This window comes from Periplaneta americana, chromosome 14 (assembly GCF_040183065.1).
Source record: "Periplaneta americana isolate PAMFEO1 chromosome 14, P.americana_PAMFEO1_priV1, whole genome shotgun sequence".
Taxonomy (NCBI): domain Eukaryota; kingdom Metazoa; phylum Arthropoda; class Insecta; order Blattodea; family Blattidae; genus Periplaneta; species Periplaneta americana.
In genome coordinates this window covers 32,362,335-32,382,787 of record NC_091130.1, presented here as the reverse complement: position 1 = coordinate 32,382,787, position 20,453 = coordinate 32,362,335, and the positions used below count along the sequence as shown (strand labels likewise).

Sequence of the window (20,453 nt, the reverse complement as noted above, 5' to 3'; positions counted from 1 at the left end):
CGTAAAATAATGAAAACTTACGTCTGGTGCCCTTACACAATTCTGTCAACTACCTACAACCAAAGAGACTTCAGAAGTGTCAGGCAGTTCACCGAACAGGAAGTCCTTGTGACGTGAGGTTCCTGAGCGCTATTAAGTTTTATAAGCGCTGGAAATCCAGAACCTGGAAGTCAACGACCGCTTTTGCGGAAGTCATCAGAAGAACAATTATCATGGCCCTCATGGGATGACCCCGTGACTCAGACACGCGAGCAGGAATTCAACCAAGTTGCTGTGTAAAATTATTCAGGATCACGGATTGGGTAACACGAAGTAGGTCGTTTCGACCAATGGCATTTCAGCTGCATGGGTGTAAAGTTCTACTAGGTGACTGGGCACCTCACCAGCATATCATATAAACCGAAGATCTGGAACAGAATACATTAAACATTATATTGTAATCTTCACGCTCCAATTAAATTTAAAACAAGAATCCGTGTAAGAAGGGAGGAGATGGCATGTCTTTCCTATTCATATTTCAATTAGCCCTGTCACAGAATAACTTCATAAATTTTAACTAGCAAGAGGATCGCCCCATTTTTATGTCAAGATTCGGGTCGAGAAAATTTTGGGCGGAAGTATGGCTAAAGGTTCGTTCCAAAAAGCGGTTCATGGATCAGTTCATGTACGGTTCCTGTACCATCTTATGCGCATGCACTAGTTGAGCATCTGCTATGGGATTGAAACTGGACTGGACCCTGTTGGAACGCTTTCGCGGATCGTTATGTACTAAATCCAGAGATGCTATAACTGTGATCATCTTTGCTAAGAACGGGATGCTTATTATTATCGCTTCGCAGCTAATTCTAATTGCAGAAAATAGAATTTCGATCATTTTCTATAAAAAGATGACAAAAAATGTGGAAGGCAAGAATTCCGCTAATTCAATATCGTGTACTGGGGGACTTTCATCTAAAAATAGTTCTTTTTTCATTATTAATATATGTACGTTATTTGTTATACTTTTAATCAAAGCTGCATGTTGAAATTGTAATTAACTACTTCAGTACCCAAATAATTTCCATTCCCTTTCTTTTTGGCGAAAATTTAAATTAAATCTCTAGTTTTATTATTCGTCTGCACTGTCACTTTTCATCTTTAACCTCATTGATGTGAACAGTCGATCATGCCTTTCTTCAGTCTCCAGGAGACGTTGGTGAGCTTATGCGCATGCGCGTCTTGCGTACTCTTCAGTACATGCCTTAATCCGCGGACTATTTCTGACCGTTCCGAACCCGTGTCAAAAGCTTGTTGGAACGCCCGACTGCAGTACATGTTTCCGGTTCAGGACTGGTTCGGATTGTGTTGGAACACTTTTTCTGTACTGCGCATGCTCACGATGGTTACGGACGGTTCCTGACTGTTGTTGGAACGAACCTTATATCTACATATAAGACACGTCTCGACTTTTTTCCATACAGGTCTGGATTCAAGAAAAAAAATGGGAAATTACGAGTAAAATGACTGTAGTGTAACTGTTTATTGCTGCAACAAGACATGATGTGGCGACATGGCTCAGGCGGTAGCGCGTTGGGCCTCGAGTGTAGGCAGTGCATTAAGTTACGGTTCGAATCCCTTTCGGTCATTTTTATTTTAATAGATATATTGGTAGCTTCCTAAGATCATTTCATTTTACAATGCGTGCGAAAATCAAGGCTGGTTCACAATAAACCGGAAACGAGAATCAGAACGAAAACGAAAACGGTAAATTGTTAAAATGTATACATTTAAATGTGAGCATTCACAATTAACGAAAAGCTTGCCGGAGCCCGAGATCGGGAACGGAGAATTGGCCAAGTTTCAACTTTGGCGTTCACGCTTCCGATCACAGCCCACTGGATTCATTCTATTGCCATCTAAAAGCTATTTTGTCGTCGTATATTTTGTAGCAAGAAGATCGTGACATAACCTATGCATTATTTTGTTCTGTGCTGTGCATCATGGAGCAAGTTTTATTTGATGAGATTCTAATACTGAAATCCTCACATTTACGATAAGCGGCGCGCCTCGTATAAAGATGAGAAAATGAAGGAGAATACGTGGCTTTCAATAGCTGCATCTTTGAACACCGATCGAAAGCGAATCATATTTTATTACTGTATTGGTTGTATTACACATTACATATTCATGCTTCAATTCAATAACTACTGTTGTGTTCATTTTTGTTCTATTACAAATGTTTCTTCTCTAATTATTTTACGTCATGGTAGACTTAAAATAGGTTGTGATAATAAAGATGCATGGGCATTTTATAGTACCGTACCTAATGAAATGTTTCAGTTGAAATTTCTAAGTTGGTTAACTTGTGTTTATGTTGGCTGCCTTGTACTCATGAGAGAACGCCATTGGTCAATTTTACACAAATAACATCAGAATGCGTAATATCGACTTTACATATTGTTATTGACATGCATATCGATATGCATAGTCGACTACGTTCTCGGTTTATTATGAACAAAAGATTTTCATATTCACGTCCTCTGCTTCTCGTTTTCATTCTGGTTCTCGTTCCTGGTTGTTGTGAACCAGCCTTTAATGGTTTGGAGAATAAATTTCCATCTTATATTGCGTCGTATTATATTGCATGTGAGGGCGGCAATGAACCTTCGGGTTCTTTAAAAACCATTTGTAAGTAAAAATATATAACAGTTTACTCATTATACCTTACTACAAGACATCTTTATATTCTTCATCCTATACAGTTTGAGTTGCTAGAAATTGGAACTCGCTTCCGAGTGATGTAAGGGGTTGTTGGACAATAACTTCATTTAGGTCAAAATTACATAAATTCCTACTTCACAGATTAATTACTGATTAATATTTGTTACTTATAATAAAACTAACATCTGTGCATGCTTATTATTACAATTAATTTCTCTAAATAGAATACAAAACCTCTAATGGCAAAATTTCATTACATTAATATTCTCATTATATCAATATATTTTTAGATTAATATTTTTCTCCCTATAACATTGTTCTAGTAAACTTATATTAAATTAATTCTCATCATTTTAACCAACTAGCTACCTCAACTTAATTATAATTCTTTACATGAGAGAAAGTGCGAATATTTTAATTGTCAAAATCTATGCTAGACGCCATGAGCTAGATTATTTGTTCTTTTGTAAAGTCCTCAAAGATGATATATCCTGTGACTTTTTCTTAAACAATATTACCTTACGTATTCCAACAAAAGATATGAGAGCCCACAAACTTTTCTATATTAGAAATTCGAAATTTCTTTCACCAGTCTCCAGATGCATTAAAAATGTCAACATGCATGGCTGCGAATTCGATCCCTTCAATGTATAGACTTAGTTTGCTCTTGGCAACGATTTATCATTTATGTATTCTTTTAGGCATTATACTCAATTATCATTGTATCATAGTATTCTTAGTTACGTATTTTAAAGTCATCCATTATTTATCCATTCACCGTCATTATTATCATTAATTGTAATTATTGTATTTATTTATAATAATAATTTTTATATTCTTTGCGTTGAACTGTAATTGGCCACTGGCTGTTGTACAGCACATTAAATATAAATATAAATAAAATAAAATAAAAATAAATAAAAATATAAATATTGCATATACACTGAAGTGAACTAGCTCATAAATTATTACTTTTTCTTATAGGTTTATCTCAATTTAAATAAACATGTACTAGTCGTTAAAACTTAATTGAAGAATATTGCTGGAGAATCTTTTAAGCGTAGTGTAAATATTCGTAATTTAAATATGTATGTAACTATTGTATTGATTAAGGCTGGTTGAGAGGAAGAGAAGATCTTATGGGCTTAACTCTGCCAGCGAAAATAAAACATTCTATTCTATTCTATATTCAGGATTTCTACAAAAGACCTTTCCGGTTTCGAACACATGTAATTTACGTTCTATGAAACTGAGGTGCATGAAAATAGCACCAATGGAAAGAGAAGCTCAAAAAGTTTAGTTGTGGCAACATTGTTTTCCTAGTTAGTAACACTGTCTCATAATGGCGCATATAAACAAATTTGTTCATTGTTGTGGCGAAATGGCTGATATAGAGAACTGAAAAGCTCGACTTTCGTGTGAACCAGTCGGTTATGAATGTACAACGGTATTACCGAACAAATTTTGGGGCAGATCCACCCAGTGCCCTACAATCCATAAACGGTACACTGCTTTAAGGCAAGATTTTTCGCAAGCGTTTGCGATTTCATCCGTACCGACTACAGTTGCTGCAAACCCTGAAACGAGAGGACAAAATGCTACGAAGAAATTTCTTCCATAAGTACGCAGACTTTAATTGAAAACGATTATGCATTTATTCGTTCCGTGGCGTTTTCTGACGAAGCCACTTTTCATCTTTCTGGTAAGGTGAACAGACATAACCTCAGAATCTGGGGGTCGGAAAATCCGCGTACTTACGTGGAACTTGACTATAGGTTTGATGTGTGCCGTGTTACCAAGGAGGGACACACTGAAAATCTTTAAGGTAATGAACTAAACTTTTTGAGTTTATCTTTCCATTGGTACTATTTTCTTGCACCTTAGATTCATATAACGTAAATTACATGTGTTCGAAACCGGAAAGGTCTTTTGTAGGAGCCCTGTATAGATAACAATGCTCGTAACATAGAATTTAGAGATTACTTGTAATATTAAAATAAAACCTCATGCATTTTAATCAGTATCATGTACCATAATTAAATATACAGTATATTTAGGATAGCCGGTTTACAATGCTCGTGTGTAGCGGGCCTCTGAAACTGAAAAGGTAACTTCCTACGAACAGAATGCCGGGGTCCAGGTATTGATATTATGACCAAAATAGATATGACATTCGTCTGGTCGTCTGCACATAGCGACCTCACTCCCATCTCACTCCAACAGAGAGATTTCCTGAACATGACTGCCATAGCTGTTGTATCTTTCTGTATTTGTTGGGAGGAACAAGTCACTAATACAGCAAGGAAAGCCTGGAAAGCACTACATTTCTCTATGCGTATTCTGAAGAAATCTAATCGAAGGTTAAAAGAATTAACAAACAAAACCCTTGTTCGCCCAGTTATGGAATATGGAGCAGTAGGTTGGGATCCGTACAGACAAAACCAAATCGATTCAATAGAAAAGGTCCAACGCAAGGCAGCAAAATATGTCAAAATGGGAAAGGGACATGGTGAAGAGATAGTAAAAGGCTTAGGGTGGGAATGTCTCAAATCAAGGCGACGAAAAACTAGACTCACCGCATTGTTTAAGGCACAAATGGGACACAAATCATGGACCGACATCAATGCTAGATTAGCAACACCATCATACTTAGGCAGGGCAGATCATATTAGGAAGTTTAAATGTAGAAAACAAAGAACGGACGTGACAAAATTTTCTTTTGTTAACCGCACAATAGTAGACTGGAACAGCTTACCTGCAGCAATCTTCCAGGGTGGTCCTCTCAAAATCAATACATTTAAGGAAAGGTTGAGAAAATTAGACTGAAAATGTAATTTATTGTAGGTGCAGTGTAATTATCTAAGTTGTGTCATGTAATTAATTAAGTTGATATGTAATTAATTAAAATGATATGTAATTTAGTTGATATGTAAATAAATTAAGGTGATATGTAATTAAGATTATATGTAATTAAGTCTATTTGTAATTAATTAAGGTGATATGTAATTACATAAATTGGTAATAGTTGGGTGAAATAGAAGTATTTATAAATTAGGTTTACTTTTGCTTATTGTAGACGTTATTATAGAATAGTTTTTTTATTTATAGTCCTAAGTTTATTGCATCTATTTATTTATAGTTAGAAATAAATTTAGGTTTATTTTTTTTTCTTTTATTGCTGTAATTATCGTACAATTGTAATGGTATTATTGTATATTATATATCTCTGCCACCGGGTGTATACCCAATTGTAGTGTTAATAAATACCTACATACATACATTTAAATCCTATCGAATTTTCATTGTACACTGTGGAAGTGACATAATTCCGAAATTGGTAGAAAGTGACTGTTTCTTACCGTTGTTGGATTGGGCAAAGAACAGTCACTTTCGGTGGCCCAATGCCCAAAATTACACCCCAAACTCGGACCGATTTTCGATATTGTGATTAGACAAGATCAAAGAATTAGGGATTATCTCGAGATTCCCTCTTTCTCTCTAAATGTGTATGTATGTATGTATTTATTAACACTACAATTGGGTATACACCCGGTGGTAGTGATATATAATATACAATAACTACAATTACGTGAAATAAAATAAAATAAACGTAAATGAAATAAAATAAAATGAACGTAAATCTATAAATAGTTGAGGCAATAAACCTAGGACTATAAATAAAAACTATTCTATAATAATGCCTACGGTAAGCAAAAGTAAATCTAACTTATAAGTACTTCTATTTCACTCAACTATTACCAATTTAAGTAATTACATATCAACTTAAATTACAAACGAACTTAATTACATATCATCTTAATTAATTACATATTACCTTAATTTATTTACATACCAACTAAATTACATATCATCTTAATTAATTACATATATAAACTTAATTATATATCAACTCAATTAATTACATGACACAACTTAAATAATTATACTGCACCTCCAATTAAATTTTCAGTCTAATATTCTCAATCTTTCCTTAAATGTATTGATTTTAAGAGGACCACCCTGAAAGATTGCCGCAGGTAAGCTGTTCCAGTCTACTATTGTGCGGTTAACAAAGGAAAATTTTGCCACGTCCGTTCCTTGTTTTCTACATTTAAACTTCCTAATATGATCAGTCCTTCCTAAGTATGATGGTGTTGCTAATCTAACATTGATATCGGTCCATGCTTTGTGTCCCATTTGTGCCTTGAACAATGCGGTGAGTCTGGTTTTCCGTCGCCTTGACTTGAGAAGTTCCCAACCTAAGTCTTTTACTATCTCCTCACCATGCCCCTTCCCCATTTTGACATATTTTGCTGCCTTGCGTTGGACCCTTTCTATTGAATCGATTTGGTTTTGTCCATACGGATCCCAACCTAGTGCTCCATATTCCATAATTGGGCGAACAAGGGTTTTGTACGCTAATTCTTTTTGACTTTCGGTTAGATTTCTTCAGAATACGCATAAATTATACATTTCATTCTGTCTTTCCCTTTACGTTGGTCAGCACAGCCCTTAGTCATCAAGAACTAGTACAATTCAAACTTCCTCCTTTCATTCGTCAAGTCAATATTGTATTGTGCTCTGATGTCAGAAGCGATTCCGCTTTGATAACATTAAATATTGAAGCGGAAGTGTGTGCTTCTAACGCTCGCAAACTTCCACTTTGACATATGGAATAAAGCCTTGTGCTTATTGATGTATTGTGTTCTTCACAGAGGAACTGGCTGGACTGTGCGCCCCGTGGGGACCGCCCTCGACCCGTAGAGATGAAAACTATCGCACCTGCATAAGGTAAGAATCGGTGTTAAGAAATTCGTACCAAAACATTGTTTTCAGGTTGAGTGCAACAGACATATCATACAGGGACATCATTTTATTTTTACTTCAATTTTTACAGTACCTGAGTTTTTTTTAATGTACTTCACTCCTACCCCTTCTACTAACGAACTTCAACCGTCTTCCACACAGAACCAAGGCCGCATATAGTCATAGTAGTCTTACGGTCACAGTAAACAGTACGTTCCAAAAATATGTTCGCGTTTTCAAGTGACGAAAGAGCTTTCAATATTGAATCATTTTCGCACAGGTACTGTCGTCCATTTGCCTACATCGCATCCCGATTTCCCTCACCCGCTCCTACTCGCCCCTCTGTAAAGGCTAGTAGCTGAGCTGTCTTAACTCTTTTCTGAAAACATTAATTTCTGTTAGGAATTGGACGTATACGTAATAATTTGAATGTACTTCACTCCCACCCCTTCTAATAACGAACTTCTACCGTCTTCCACACAGAACCAAGGCCGCATATAGTCATAGTAGTCTTACGGTCAAAGTAAACAGTACGTTCCAAAAATATGTTCGCGTTTTCCAGTGGCGAAAGAGCTTTCAATATTGAATCATTTTCGCACAGGCACTGTCGTCCATTTGCCTACGTCGCATCCCGAATTCCCTCACCCGCTTCTACTCGCCCCTCTGTAAAGGCTAGTGGCTGGGCTGTCTTTACTCTTTTCTGAAAACATTAATTTCTGTTAGTAATTGGACATATACGTAATATTTTGAATGTACTTCACTCCCACCCCTTCTACTAATGAAGTTCAACAGTCCTCCACACAGAACAAGGCCGCATATAGTCATAGTAGTCTTACGGTCAAAGTAAACAGTACGTTCCAAAAATATGTTCGCGTTTTCCAGTGACGAAAGAGCTTTCAATATTGAATCATTTTCGCACAGGTACTGTCGTCCATTTGCCTACGTCGCATCCCGGTTTCCCCCACCCGCTTCTATTCGCCTCTCTGTAAAGGCTAGTGGCTGGGCTGTCTTAACTCTTTTCTGAAAACATTACTTTCTGTTAGGAATTGGACGTCTACGTAATATTTTACAACTGTTTGAAATAACTTAAACAAAAGGGCCTCGTTAAGTAATTAAATTTCACGTGATTTTCCCCCTTTCTACCACCCTGCAACATAACCACTTGGACGGACAGTAGATAGCATGTGTGAGTAATTTTATCTTTTCGGATCGGGCAGAAGTGAAGATTGAATTTACAGTACGTAAGATACTCTTTTATAGAGTAAGTACAGAATTATTTCAACATGAGTTACTCGTACGAAGGACGAAACTGGTAATTGGAATTAGGTGCAATAGTCTATAGTGAGATAATATGCATATTAGAACTGAAGACTGTTTCGAAATGAACGGCTACCATTTTCAAAAAGTGTTTAAATATCCATATTATGATTATTTTTCAATTTAACTTCATTCTTTATAGTGTACGCTAATGTGTTATAGACAGTATAATATACACTGCATAATGAATACGTCCACATGGACAGCTCGGTTCGTGAATAAAAACACTCATTGTTAATACTGTACTGAATTTTGATTAAACAAAAACCTAATGAAAATTATCAAACTCAAAATCGCGATATTTTCGAGTTTACGTAAATGGATGAACTACTTTTCTTCCCTCCTATACCTTGTAAAGTGATTTGTTTGTATATTACGCTAATATCATCTAACATCGGTCGTGGAAGGAGGTAGCAAACGGTGTTTACGGTTCTCAACCGTTGATCCAAAGGTATAGCCAGATTAATATTAGAAATGTTAGTAAAAATGAAATGATGTCCCTATAGATCTATTGCACCAGCATATTACACTATGTTCATATAAACAACTCACAGTATATCCACAACTATGGGTGGATGACTTGGATCACTACATTACAATAATATGCACAGTAGAGGAATAGTTTAATTACGTACTAACGTTTGCAATGGAGTTGTGTAGTTTAGTGAGCGGTTTTCAACGTGATAGAATTTAAATCCTCCAATCACGAGAAGTTGAAAGCAATACGTCAAGAATTTAAAGGTAATCCTAATAACAAATGGAGAAACACTTTACAGGAAATTAGGAAATGTGGAGATTTAATATATAAAACGAACACTGTAAAAAAAACACTATAAAAACATTTTACTCTGAAAAAACACTTGGAATAGCTCTCTTTACATAGGAAAAACAGCAATTAAGAGAAACAGTCTTCTTCAAAACCTGAATCAAGTATAAATCATTATTTTCGATATAGGCCTATGTATAAAAATCTGAAAGTTAGAATTTTTAAAACAGTTATATTACCGGCTGTTCTGTATGGTTGTGAAACTTGGACTCTCAAGGCTCATTCACAATGAAAATTAAACATAACGTAAGCGTTAACTTAAGAATATAAACGTTACGGTAAAATCAAGATCATTCACGATGGGAACATAAACATAACAGCAAACATACTTGGTAACCATGGAAACATAACAACGACGCCATTTCCTTATATTCTGTCGTATACTTCAGCGCTCCACTATTGTATTCTGTTTGCAAATCACGTAAGCATAAGCATGAAAGTTTGGACTTCGCAAACTTTCATGTTAACGTCTTACGGTAATGTTTATGTCAGTGCTTATGTGAATCATTGTGAATGATCCCATTTTGTAGCCTGGGCGCAAACTTCTGTGTTTATGTTACGGTTCTGTTTAATTTTCATTGTGAATGGACCTTTACTTCGAGAGAGGAACAGAGATTAAGAGTTTTTGAAAATAAGGTTCTTAGGAAAATATTTGGAGCTAAGAGGGATGAAGTTACAGGAGAATGGAGAAAGTTACACAACGCAGAACTGCACGCATTGTATTCTTCACCCGACATATTTACGAACATTAAATCTAGATGTTTGAGATGGTCAGGGCATGTAGCACGTATGGGAGAATCCAGAAATGCATATAGAGCGTTAGTTAGGACACCTGAGGGAAAAATACCTTTGGGGAGGCCGAAATGTAGATGGGAGTATAATATCAAAATGAATTTGAGGGATATGGAGGGATATGATGATAGAGACTGCATTAATCTTGCACAAGATAGGGACCGATGGTGGGCTTATGTTAGGGCGACAGTGAACCTGTGGGTTCCTTAAAAGCCATTTGTAATTAAGTATATATAGGCCTATGTATAGTGTTGGTATATTACAATGTTCCTTTAAAAATAATTGAGTTGCCTCTATCAATCATTCTGCTGCAGTCAAGAAATGTGGGAAAGACTGAAACCTTGAGATATGTGGAAGAATAATATTGTTCAAGTATATTAAGTATATTTACCAATCCGCAGATGTCTCAATAGTCATTAAAGAAAATATATGAAAAGTATCCTTGAAAAGAATTGTGGGTTTTAATATGAAGTGCCACATACGAGATGCACTATTAGATTCACAAAACTATTGTTCACTTGATGATTAAAATCTAGTAAGCAATACTATATCTTATTTCAGATTTTCTCCAGTCACGTCTTGTGACGTAGAAGGAACATTTACATACAAATAGTTTTTCTGAACATAGGATTTATTTTGATAAACTGAAAATGTATATTATTAACTACTGTAACAAGTCTAGAGACATATCACTATGTAGTATGCGTAACAGACCACATTAAAACATGCATAAATATGATAGGAACCAATACTCTATCTTGCAATTTTTCCCAAATGTCTAAGGGGCAAGTATTATTTCCGTAAGTAACGCTTCTGTATGCACGGGTAAAAGCTCAGACTGTAACTCCCACATGTCCTCGTCGAACATCCCGCACTTCCAAATTGCACTTTCATCACTCCAAGCACTGCGCACACACGTTTGCTAGGTATTAGTTCAACGCCGGACAATGGGTGGGTCGCGCAGCACGCTTTGAAAACAGACGCCTGCTTGACGTACGCAAAATAAACACCACGTGCTTAGCTTACTTCAAAATGCGAAACAGATACGTATTGCAACATCAGTTTAAACTGTGACATTGCACAGAGAACTCACAGTACAGTACTTGAAAACAAACCAACTACAGTTATTTTCTTCGCAGTTCTTGCGCTGAAGCCAAGAAATCCGACCATTTCAGGGGCAGATACATGTCGCACACATCACATCGTTGTTGTATTCTTGACATTTGGGGCGTTCAGAGTACAAGGGAATGAAGTCCACTTTTGGTCAATTAGGAGATATTTCGTCTGTACATACCTTAGATGAGGCAACTTTCAAAGCATAGAAGAATCATGTCCTCACAATCTTTGCAATGGTGCAGATGTTTAAAATCACATTCACCTTTAATGGATTATTAACTATACATAAAGACTTTAAGTCTAATTTTTTTTTAAGTTTATTTTTGTGACTTGATTCCCTTGTGCTCTGAGCGCCCTATTTAACTCCAATTAATTCGCGGCATAGATCAAAAGTAACTATTACCCCATTTGACCTCTGGGTAATGCCTCTAATATATCCATAACTAATCATCATACCATGGCGGTTCCTACCTCGAATTCCATCGCCACAATAACCTCTATCACGCCCCAGTCCTCGAAGATGGCATTTAGTATTCACACACACACACACACACATAATTTCTTGTACAGAGGAGGAGCAAAAGCACTGTAGCCTCTAGTGGGCTTATTGCGCATTACTACTCCTATAGTTGATATGTTGTTTAAAATCCGAACAGTAGGAATGTTCTACAGAAACATCATTTTATTTATACTAACATTTCTAATATTAACCTGGCTATACTTTTGCTACCCCCTTCCACGACTGGAGTTCGATGATACTGGCGTAAAATAGAAACAAATCACTTTACTAGGTATAGGAGGGAAGAAAAGTAGTTCATCCAGTTACGTAAACTTGGAAATATCGCGATTTTGATTTTGATAATTTTCATTAGGTTTCTGTTTAATCAAAATACAGTACTGTATTAACAATAAGTGCTTTTACTCATAAACTGAGCTATCCATTCGGACATATTCATTATGCAGTGTATATTATACTGTCTACAGCACATTAGCGTACAATTTAGAGAAAGAAGTTAAATTGAAAAATAATCATAATATGGATATTTAAACACATTTTTGAAAATGGTGGCCGTTCATTTCGATACAGCCTTCAGTTATTTTGTGCATATTATCGCACTATAGACTATTGTACCTAATTCCAATTACCAGTTTCGTCCTTCGTACTAGTAACTCATGTGGAAACATTTCTGTACCTACTCTATAAAAGATTACCTGACGTACTGTAAATTCAATCTTCACTTCTGCCCGAACCGAAAAGATAAAATTACTTAGGCATGCTATCTACTTTCCATCAAAGTAGTTACGTCGCAAGATCGCACTAAGGAAGGTCCTTTTATTTAAGTTATTTTAAACAGTTGTATAATATTACGTAGACGCCCAATTCCTAACAGAAATTAACGTTTTCAGAAAAGAGCTAAGACAGCCCAGCCATTAGCCTTTACAGAGGGGCGAGCAGAAATAGGTGGGGAAAATCGGGATGCGATGTAGGCAAACGGACGACAGTACCTGTACGAAAATGTGATTAAATATTGAACTCTCTTTCGTCACTAAAAAACGCGAATATATTTATGAACGTACTATACTCACTAACTCAGTACTGTTAGTATCACTGTAAGGCACTTTGACTGCATATGCGGCCTTGGTTCTGTGTGGAGGACGATTGGAAGTTTACTAGTAGAAGGGGTGGGAGTGAAGTACATTCAAAAAGTCAGGTACAATAAAAATTGAAGTAAAATAAAATGATGTCCCTGTAGATATCTTAATTGAATTATGTGGTGGCGTTTTTCAATTCAGCCGTACGATAGGCCTACATCTTGCCGTTCCAATAGTCTCACTAGACTGTCTTCCCCTCCCTCCGAAAATGTATTACGCCTTCTCAAACCGACGTCATTTGTACGCGACATAGTTATTCATATATTTCGAAGTCGACAGGCACTGCTACATCCCTGACCTAGTAGAAAAGAGGTCACTGCAATACAACATTAACTTCCGTAAAAGAAACTTCCGATGAATGTTCTACGAGCATGCACAAGCGACTAGTCGGAAAGCATGAATCAAACCTGATGGAAGTGTCCTACTTAGCCACGATCTGATAAAATGGTCTGAGGTTCCTCTAATTTTTGTTCACTTTTCTACAGAGCATGATTATCGGTAGAAAAGATGTGTTGGGTCTTGTAAAGATTCGTTTAAGTACTCGTATTATACAATATAAATGTTTATATAAATACAAAATATATTATTATAATAATAATTATTTAATTATTTAATCTGACAGAGCTAAGGCCAGTAGGCCTTCTCTTCCGCCCAGCCAGACTCTAATTCTAATATAATACAATTGGTTACATAGTTATTACATTAATATCTAGACCATAAAACTACATGAAAGTAAATAATGAAACTTGGATAAGTACCGGTAATGTTAGTGTGAAAATAATAAACATTGGTAAGAAATAGTGATGGTGATAGTAATAATAATAAGATAATTTAAATATTTATTTATATATAACCATTAAACATTGAGAAACTTGAAAGAGCTATTATTGTTAACAAGAATTGTTAGAAAAATATTTCGTTAGTCTATTCTTAAATTGGTTTGATGTCTGACAGTCCCTGACATTACTCGGTAGGGAATTCCAAAGCCGAGGAACAGCCACAGTGAAAGAAGATGAATATGAGGATGTTCGGTGAGAGGGAATGGATAATATTGAGGAGTGTTATGATCGTGTGTCTAGGTTATGATGGGTGGATAAATTTTGAAAACGAGACGCAAGATAGACAGGAGTGGAGGAATGCAACATGTGAAAGAGAAGGGAAAGACAGTGGATTTTTCTATGATCTTCTAGACGGAGCCAGGACAACATTTCGAGGGATGGTGTTACGTGATCAGCCCGGCGAATATTGCAGACGAAACGGACGCACATATTATGAACAAGTTGTAGTCTCTGCGCCGAAGTAACGCTTAGATCAGTAAACAGAATATCACAGAAATCGAAATGGGGCATCACGAGTGTTTGCACTAACATTTTTTTCATAGAGTACAGATGATGAATATGATATAAATCCTAGAGTAGACCTGGGCACTAATACCACAGTCTAGTATATACAGTCACGAAGCTTGAGTTGTGAGGATGCTAGTAACAATAGACTGTGCCGGTACTATTTCGCATTGTCTGTAATGAGGCGACATTAGCGATCCTAGTGGTTAGCAACTATCTGTGGATGCATATTTACTATGTATTGAGCTTCGCGATTGTATTTACTAGACTGTGCTAATACCTGAAATTAATCATTGCCGACCACTATATGGCATAAAAAGACTCATTTAATTTAGTGTTCTGCACAAGGGCAAGTCTTTTACTGCCAACCTAGCTTTCTCTAATCTTTCCTTTTTTCTGCCTTCCTCTTTGTCTCCTCATATGATCCATTATCTTAATGTTGTCTATCATCTGATATCTTTTTCTGCTCCGGACTCTTCTCCCGTTCACCATTCCTTGCAGTCAGGGTTTCAGCCACAGTCGCATTTGTCGCATTTTGCTACTCGACTTCTAAAAATGCAACAAATTTTTAAAGAAGCGTGCAAAAATGCGACATAAACATTGAACTTCAGAAACAAAGACGGTAATGGCGAAAATGCAATCAGAGATGTCCTTGAACTAATCTGAATTGAAACGAAATGCTAATGATATGGGCATGTTCAAAAAGGTATTGAGCAATAAATGTTCAAGAATTGATTTCAAAGAGTTGGTGCAATTCATGTAAGCAGTAAATTGCAATTTCTTTTTAGGTGCTTAAGCGAAATTATGATTAAATTACTACTAAACCATGTTCATAAAGAGCTTATCCTATATTGTCCTAAAAAAAACAGCCCGTATATTTAAACAATTTCATGGAATCTGCTGTAAACATTTTTACCACTTTTTTAAATCGTCCGGAAGGTAACTAAGTGATGTCACAATTCTAAGTTTCATATCTGATAAGGAATGTAATTAACGAGTCAGTAAAGTGAAGATTACCTATTGTTGTTATTTATGCTCTGCGAAGTTGCTACATGTTGCATTCAATTTTCTTAAAAACATCAAGAGATTATTGGTCTTTCGAACACATTTGACAAAATTCTCTCGTAACGACCCGATCTAAAACTTTATGGAAATTAATGGAATACATTTCTTTCGTTCTGTAAATTCAAATCATCATAAATATTCTTTTACTTTTATTTCAGCATCTCATAGGGCCTACTACTCATTTTATTCAAGAAATGTTCACATTAATGGTTCCATTGATGATTCATGATCTTCCGATGAATAGAAAGTATTAAGCGATTGAATTACGATATATGACGGGGAAAATATGCCGATATACCGTCTGAATTAATTATAAATTCCTTTTGGACATGTTGGAACTCGAATGTGGGACCTAAGCTAAGGAATTTGACGATTAAATAATTCAGTTAAAAATACTAACGAAAGATCTATGTGCAGGTACTGTCCAATGAGCTACGACTACTATACTGTATAGGAATGCGTTGCGTGTATACATTCTGGGCGGTACTGTTTATTGACCACTACTGTCAGACTGCTGGTGATGGATGGGTGAAGAAAGGTGTCTGCGGAAGAAAAGCTAATTAATTAATTTTTTGGTTAGTTGCATTTCCCGGACATAAAAAAATAAAGAGTAGAAACTTCATCATTTTCCATGTTCTGAAGATTTCATACGTGTCTTATTAGCCAATTCATTAACGGTCTCACTAATAAAAACAGATGTTTAATTATCTTATACTCACACAATGAATAGCTCGTTTATAAATCGTGTGTAAATTCATCGGTACTGAGATTATAACGTGTTTGGTATTGAGTAGAGTTGTCGCGGCTTCATGCTTAACATGTCGACATCATAGTATACAATAACTAGTGATGGGCGAAGTTGTTCTTTTCCCGGAACAGTTCCGACGGTTCCGGTTCCGAAAAAATACTATGTTCCAAATAACAGTTCCGAAATAACAGTCACCAGTGGTGATGAGTCGGAGTCGTTGAGTCGTTCAAACGAACGGTACAGTACCCTCCTTCTTCACCATAGACAAATAACACCATGCAGCTAACACTGGAGCACTCATAGGCATGACATAGTACACATTCTTATGTATAGATGGCACTGCAATGCACATTCGAATCGATTTTGGAAAATTGCTGTGCATGCGGACAGAACTCAAAAGCTTAATGTTAGTAATTACACAGCTGTTGACTACAAGGATAGAATACAACACTTTGTTTTCGTACATAAAGTTATAAAGACATGGTAGCCAACTAAAAAAAATAACATAACATTTAAAACATATGGTATGTAATTTCTGTTCTCTCTATTACATAATAAAAAAAAAACAAATCATTAATTTTTATTTTTACTTTTCTTAATGCACAGTTATAATAATAATAATAATAATAATAATAATAATAATAATAATAATAATAATAATAACAAATATTACAATTTCATAAATAAAAAAGATATATATTGGCAGTACTGAAACCTGGAAACCCCGCAGTGGGTTAGTAAAATGTTGGAATCGCATCTTTACCAAAGTGTAATTTAAACTTCGCATTAAACTTCGCTCTCCAAATCAGTACTTATGTGGGTAGTTTCCAACAAATAATGCTACAACATTTTTGTCGTTCTTTGATAACAGAGAAGATAGCACAAAAACTTGTGCTTGTCAGACTTAACCTCAACAAACGACATACAGACATTGTAACTAAACCACTCATTACCATTTACGACTTTAACCTTTGTATAGAATCAGCTGATCAATAAATTAATAATAGTATGCGTACTTTATGACTTTGTAGAATGTTTATAAAACAGAATTAGTCAACTAATGGTGAAATAAACCATAAAGCGGGAATGAATATTACAGATTATTAAATACTTACTATAACATTACAGATGATTGGCCAGTCTTACAAATGTTGATATTAAAGTTCGCGCCACCGCAAGGATTTCAATTTCCATGCGCCCCCCTCCAACCATGTGAGAGTTTCAAGTACCAACTTCATCCAACGAAGTTCCAAGTACAACATAAAGAACAACGAGAACAGTGTAACTGCAGCTGTCATTGGTTCATCGGAACAAGCTCCGACGTTCCGACTGTTATCTCGGAGTCGGAACATACCTTGTGCAACGCGGTACTGCGAGCCCGCAACAGCTGGGCAAGTGAGCAGCTCGGAGTCGGAACACTGTTATTTCGGAACAGGAGGTTCCGACCTACTGTTCATTTTTGCAACAGTTCCGAGGGAGTCGGAACATACCTTGTGCAACGCGGTACTGCGAGCCCGTAACAGCTGGGCAAGTGAGCAGCTCGGAGTCGGAACACTGTTATTTCGGAACAGGAGGTTCCGACCTACTGTTCATTTTTGCAACAGTTCCGAGACCGGAACAGTTCCAAAATAACTGTTGTGTTATTTTTTACCCATCTCTAACAATAACGTGCGGTGTGATTTTAAAACAATTTTGCCGACCGATTGTTGCTCTGTAGGTTTCACTCTAAGCGTCACGTTGTCACGTCTACTTCCTCGATAAGAATAAGCACTAGTTATATTGTTAAATGGCTATTATTATTATTATTATTATTATTATTATTATTATTATTATTATTATTTCATATACGAGTACGTTGACATTCTTAACTCTTAATAATAACTCTTTAATAATAATTTTTAATCACTAGGGAACGGAATTTGGAGCAGTAAAAGCTAGTATTGGCATCTACACAGTCATTTGTTTACAACCCTTTATACCAAGTCCTCCCCTCCATGACATACTCGCAGCTCTCTGCACGTCAACAACAGGTGAACGGGATAGTTGTCGCATAAGAACTTCAACATGCAGGTTTACAGTTCAGAGTATGAAGTGCAGGTACAATGCCGAAAGTGAAACCAACTAACAATACAAAATTGAAAGACTAGCCTATATTTGTAAAAGTTCCAGATCGAGTATAAAAATTCAGGAAACAATTCCCTAAATTGTCGCTCCCCCCATTTCCAGTTCTTAAGAGCTGGGGGTCATGGTAGAAGCTTGCAATTATTACGCACATCACCTCCAATCTGTGGAGAAAGTGGTCCAGTCTTTCAATCCCGATGACGCGGCTGCGATTCAAATACGCCAGGAACTGCTAAAGGATAGAACAATCGAGAAATAAGTCGTGGATATTAAGTAAATTTTTTTTTATATTTACCGGATGCCGTTATTCGATTAGAAAAGTCAGGAGCAGAACTAGTTGAGCAAATAAATATTATGAGGACTACTGTAAATAAACTGAGTGCAGTAGAAGGTGAAGTAGGAAACCGTGTTGGTGAAAAAATGAACAGGGTTTGATTAAAAATGATGGATATGATATTCTTAGTCGGATTTCATGTACTAACAAAGACGTGTCCCAATGACGTCATTCAACATGATATTTACAATTGATTACAAGGCACAGTAGGAATAATTGTTTCATCAACAAAACATAGCATTAATTGAAAATTCCATTTCGTTTGGTTCTATATTTTGTTCAACTTTTAATGATACTACATTAGGCTATGTTGTAAACATTGTAGTATATTGCATATATTGTAAATTCTGTAGTATACGTTGTATACATATTATCATATTTCATAATATTGTAAATAAAGGTTTTAATTTAACACGCTCCTGACAGAAAAAAAAAACATACATATTCAGAGGCGAGTTCCATACAGAAGACAACTGTCTATCAGCCATCAATGTTTCCACTGACACGCGAGGACGCAGAGATTGATATTTAATTATGTATATTTGTAATGTTGTTTATTGGTGTCTTATGCGTTGCCAAGAAAAACACATGTAGTTCAAAATGAAATGCAGATTATGTACATTACGTAGGCCACTATATATCATTAAACTATAACATTTGTTTATTCTGCAATACGTTTATAGCACGTTGCGTGTAAGTTTGCATGAAGTGGACTGTACTCGTCCATGCTCTGTGACGCAGCTCGCTTGACAGTCACTGAGCTACAAATATCTATACTACGTTTCACCATTCTTTATAATACTCCAAATCCCTTTCCCTGTTAATCACATACCTTAATGTTCGTCCTCAGCACAAGACATTGCAACTAGAGATGGGAAGTCCGATTCATTTTGAAAAATCGGTTCAGTAAGAATGATTCCCTAAAATGATTCGTTCATTTGATTCACAGATGTTCCGATACAAGTATGAACGAATTACACACTGGATCTTCATTTCTATTCAGCGATACCTTTCGTTCATTACTACATTGTTTACTTCACGTTCACTTTTTGCACACTAGATAACAGCACATTGCAATTCACTGCATTAGTGGTAAATTGACATGGTCGTCCACTGGTTGCAAAGATGTATTAAAGACATAAACTTAAAGAGATGGAGAAATGGATACCTATATACAGAGTGTATCTAAATTGGTGTCAAATATTTCGTTATTTGTGAATGCTCACATTTAAATATTAGTTATTTGCTTAGGTTATAATATACTGTAGTATACATTTCATGAAACTTGTTAATTGAAATATACGATTGTATTTTAGTATTTAATTTCATCTCATCTCATTTCATTCATTCATGTGTATAAATTATAAAACTTTGTAGAGACTTTCTGAATTTATAGATTTGTAAAATTGTATTAATTTCATAATTGAAACGTAAGATTAATTCAATAGGAGACTCAATTAATCAATATGATATTATTATTATTATTATTATTATTATTATTATTATTATTATTATTATTATGTATTTATAACCCTAACATACCTATCTCAGGTACAATAGGGTTCTCGGTGAAATTGGAGTATAATAAATAAATAAGTTACAGTCGCGACGCTGTTATTTCCGGCGTGACTC

General features: G+C 35.8%; 1 protein-coding gene across 1 annotated transcript in view; it reads left to right on the top strand.

The window, feature by feature from the left end:
* LOC138713979 (coiled-coil domain-containing protein 66) overlaps nt 1–20,453 on the top strand; it is a 110,473-nt gene that overhangs the window by 28,641 nt on the left and 61,379 nt on the right. Inside the window, exon 2 of the mRNA XM_069846559.1 lies at nt 7,416–7,491. Coding sequence (XP_069702660.1) covers nt 7,416–7,491 — 76 coding nt within the window. The remainder of the gene's footprint in view (nt 1–7,415; nt 7,492–20,453) is intronic.